Source organism: Limulus polyphemus, unplaced genomic scaffold (genome assembly GCF_000517525.1).
Source record: "Limulus polyphemus unplaced genomic scaffold, Limulus_polyphemus-2.1.2 Scaffold6341, whole genome shotgun sequence".
Taxonomy (NCBI): domain Eukaryota; kingdom Metazoa; phylum Arthropoda; class Merostomata; order Xiphosura; family Limulidae; genus Limulus; species Limulus polyphemus.
Genome location: NW_013671951.1, coordinates 2,287 through 5,829, shown reverse-complemented (window position 1 = coordinate 5,829; position 3,543 = coordinate 2,287). Strand labels below are relative to the sequence as shown.

At 30.5% G+C, this 3,543-nt stretch overlaps 1 protein-coding gene across 1 annotated transcript in view; it reads left to right on the top strand.

Moving 5' to 3' along the window:
- LOC106473623 (succinate dehydrogenase [ubiquinone] iron-sulfur subunit, mitochondrial-like) overlaps positions 1–3,395 on the top strand; it is a gene marked incomplete at its 3' end in the record, with an annotated part of 14,282 nt that extends 10,887 nt beyond the window's left edge. Inside the window, exons 6-8 of the mRNA XM_013934306.2 lie at positions 1,534–1,612; positions 2,598–2,714; positions 3,144–3,395. Coding sequence (XP_013789760.1) covers positions 1,534–1,612; positions 2,598–2,714; positions 3,144–3,395 — 448 coding nt within the window. The remainder of the gene's footprint in view (positions 1–1,533; positions 1,613–2,597; positions 2,715–3,143) is intronic.
- Positions 3,396–3,543: the final 148 nt, after the last annotated feature.

The following is a 3,543-nucleotide window of genomic DNA, read 5'->3' as shown; positions in this document are numbered from 1 at the left end:
ATCTCTAAAGTTCAAAATGAGAAAACATATTTAAAGATAAAAATTAGAAACATTGTGGCGCCAACACGCTGGCTTGTACTTGGTGAGTTTGTCGTCTCGGTATCTCTAAAGTTCAAAAATGATAAAACATATTTAAAGATAAAAAATTAGAAACATTGTGGCGTCAACACGCTGGCTTTGTACTTGGTGAATTTGTTGTCTCGGTATCTCTAATGCTATGAATATTTGTGGCGTCAACACGCTGGCTTGTACTTGGTAAGTTTGTTGTCTCGGTATCTCTAAAGATCAAACTGAGAAAACATACTTAAAGATAAAAATTAGAAACATTTAATGCAACTCTTTTCTCATAAGTTGTATCTTTTTATTCATACCTAGAACAACTTCTTGTTATCGTAAAAACGTTTCAAGTATGTTATTTGAATTGCTGCAAGCCATTGAACTGTCTCAACTCACCTTAGAAATCTACCTTAAATAGAACACTTTTTTTTGTTGTAGTTATTGCTAAGTTATGTAGGAGACCAAAGGTATTAAAAAGAAGGAAAGAAAAAAACAATGGTTACCCATTTCCCAGTATACTCTTCCTTATATCTCCAACCAAGAGGTTATTATTATTAAAAGTTTGGTTAGACCTTCTGGATGGAATTAATAATTAAAAGAATAAAAATATTTGTTCTATATTTATGCAACAATATTACAATTTTCTTTGTTTTAAGTTAAGGTGAGGCCACCATATTAGTTTCCATGAGATTCAAAAGGGCTTTGAATTCTTTCACTAGAAGCCGCAAGTAAAATTTGATGTGTTATTGATTTGTATATTTATTACAAATCAAACAACAGCAAAACTCGTGTAAAACCTTACTTTAAGAAAGAAAAAAAAAAGAACGTTATGATGAACTTTTTTATGGGTGAAGCCTAGAGCATATAAAGTAAGTTTTAGCTTTAAAGATAATAGCATTTTAAGAAAAAATAAACTTTCTAGCATCCTAAGTTGGCAATTTGTAGATATTTATATTTGTGTTTTATACAAAACAAAGCTGCTACTGTTAAGTTAGATTTAATGATGGTTTATTCCATTTTAAATTAAACTGCAAGCTTTTGCTTGTAATTGGTCAGGTGTAGTTTAGAGTATTATGTTTTCTTTGTTCATCACAAGATGTTTGAAGAATAACTGATGTTAACACTAGAATTTTACTCTTCATATCGTTTGGTAGAAAAATTGTAAGATTATTTTTCTCGTCAAAAGAAAAATATTGTTTTTGTATCTGATGGAATTTGTAACATGCTTTGAACAGAAATAAAATAGTGGTCCTTAATCTATCATAGCTTATCAAAGTGTACTGTTTTATCACTGGTTAATATTTAAGTAGATGAGAACAAAATAATAAATTTTAAGTTAATACTAATAATGTTGAATCACTTCTCGGGTATATGTCACAATCCAAATATAAAGTGTGAAACTTTCCATTAATTGATTTTCTGTGCTTTCTCTGCACTATGTAGTACAGAACATTTTATTTTTTCTATTGTTTACAGTAAGATTGATGAGAGCCTCAGTAAAACCACCAAGATTTACCCTCTACCACATATGTATGTCATTAAAGACTTGGTTCCCGTAAGTATAAATATTCATGTTGCTAAACTTAGTTTGTGTAGTGCAGCTCGAACCTTCGTATATTACCTTGGTGCCGTTAGAATGACACGATCATTTTGATGAATTTTGACAGGTCAACCAATCAGCAGATTAAGTGAAAGGTTCTTTTTTATCTGTTTGAAATATTGTAATGAAATGACAAAATACTTTAAAAATGTTATAAAAAAAAATGCTGATCAAAAGGTAATGAGATTTACTTTGAATAAAATATGTTCAGAATGCTTTGAAATTAAAGTTACCAGGGTGAAATTGTCTGTAAAGATTTGATATCTTCACTGTGAAAGTACATAGTCTGTGAATGAAATAACAGGCCTTCATGTTGTGGTAGAATGTACAGGTAATATGAAATGAGGTGGGTTGTGGTAACATTATCAAATGATTTGATTTTAATATTAACTACCAGTTCCTAGAACAACACTAAAGATTCACATGGTAATGAGTATAATTGATTAAATATTTATTCTAATATTCTTGTTTATTAAATTAAACGTATTGTTTGATCAGTTGAGTATCGTCTCTGTTAACAATATTTATGGCCGTAATTGTTCAGATACTCAGAAACACTACTGAATTTGAAATATATATAAAATGAAAGTGTGGAGTAAGTAGTTCAAATAATGTTTATTTTAATGTAAAGTAATGTAATAAATTTAATTAGATACTTTTATAGTTTTCAATATTGTTCACATTAAAAATGTTTCGTGGCTATGTCTTCATAACCATGCTATTTTACCACTGAAATGTTAATATTAATCTACCAAATAGGAAAAAAAAAAAACTTTTACATGACATTTTTACAATTGGTTAACAGGGTGAGTAAATTTTTCAACCAGAAAATAGAATCCATAAAGAATTTTGCAACATGTAAATGTATTATCGACCAACGTTTTGTTTTTGTATTAATTGAATTATACTATCTGTTTTTTGTTTTATTTAAAATGCACAGGACATGAATAATTTCTATCAACAATACAAGTCAATCCAACCTTGGCTTCATAAGAAGGAGGAAGGAAAACTTGGACAGAAACAGAACTTGCAGAGTGTGGAAGATAGAGCCAAACTTGTAAGTTTTTATTGTTTGCATCTTACTACTGTTTGAAACTGATATATAAGTTACACTTTATACACACACTAAATATGTTGTAATATGTACGTTTCACTGTGTAGTTTAACAAAGTATATTAAAGCAAGCTCTTATTTTTTCAATTTTAATGTCTACACAAGTTATCTTGATTACAAAAGTGTTATAGAAAAACTGAACTGTACCATTAATCAAGTTACCATTTGTTGTATCAACCTGTATTATCGTGTATACTTAACTGAAATCTACCAAATATTCATTGATACAAGATCACTTCATAACATTGAGGACAAGTTTCTAATTGTGGGAAAACCTGATAGATGTAGTAGTTTTCTTTCATGTTCTTGTCAAAAAGTTAAATGTTTTTAAAGAAATATTTGTCAGCCAATAAGCAGCATTACTTTCACTCAGGATGGTCTGTACGAGTGTATCCTCTGTGCGTGTTGCTCAACTTCTTGTCCTAGCTACTGGTGGAACGGTAATCGTTACCTGGGTCCTGCTACCTTGATGCAAGCTTATCGCTGGGTGATTGATTCCCGAGATGAGGCTACAGAAGAACGTTTGGGAAAGCTGAAAGATCGTTTCTCTGTTTATCGTTGTCACACTATCATGAACTGCACCAAAACATGCCCCAAGGTAACTAACATTTTTATCTTAACTGGTGTAATGTATTCGATGACGAGGAACCCACTTTGAAACTAATAATGGCTGGAGACGGCTTGAATGGGTAATGAAGAAAAACTTTAATATAAGTTTAACATAACAGCAAATGTACAACGTTTCGACAAGGTTTTGTCATCATCAGATACAA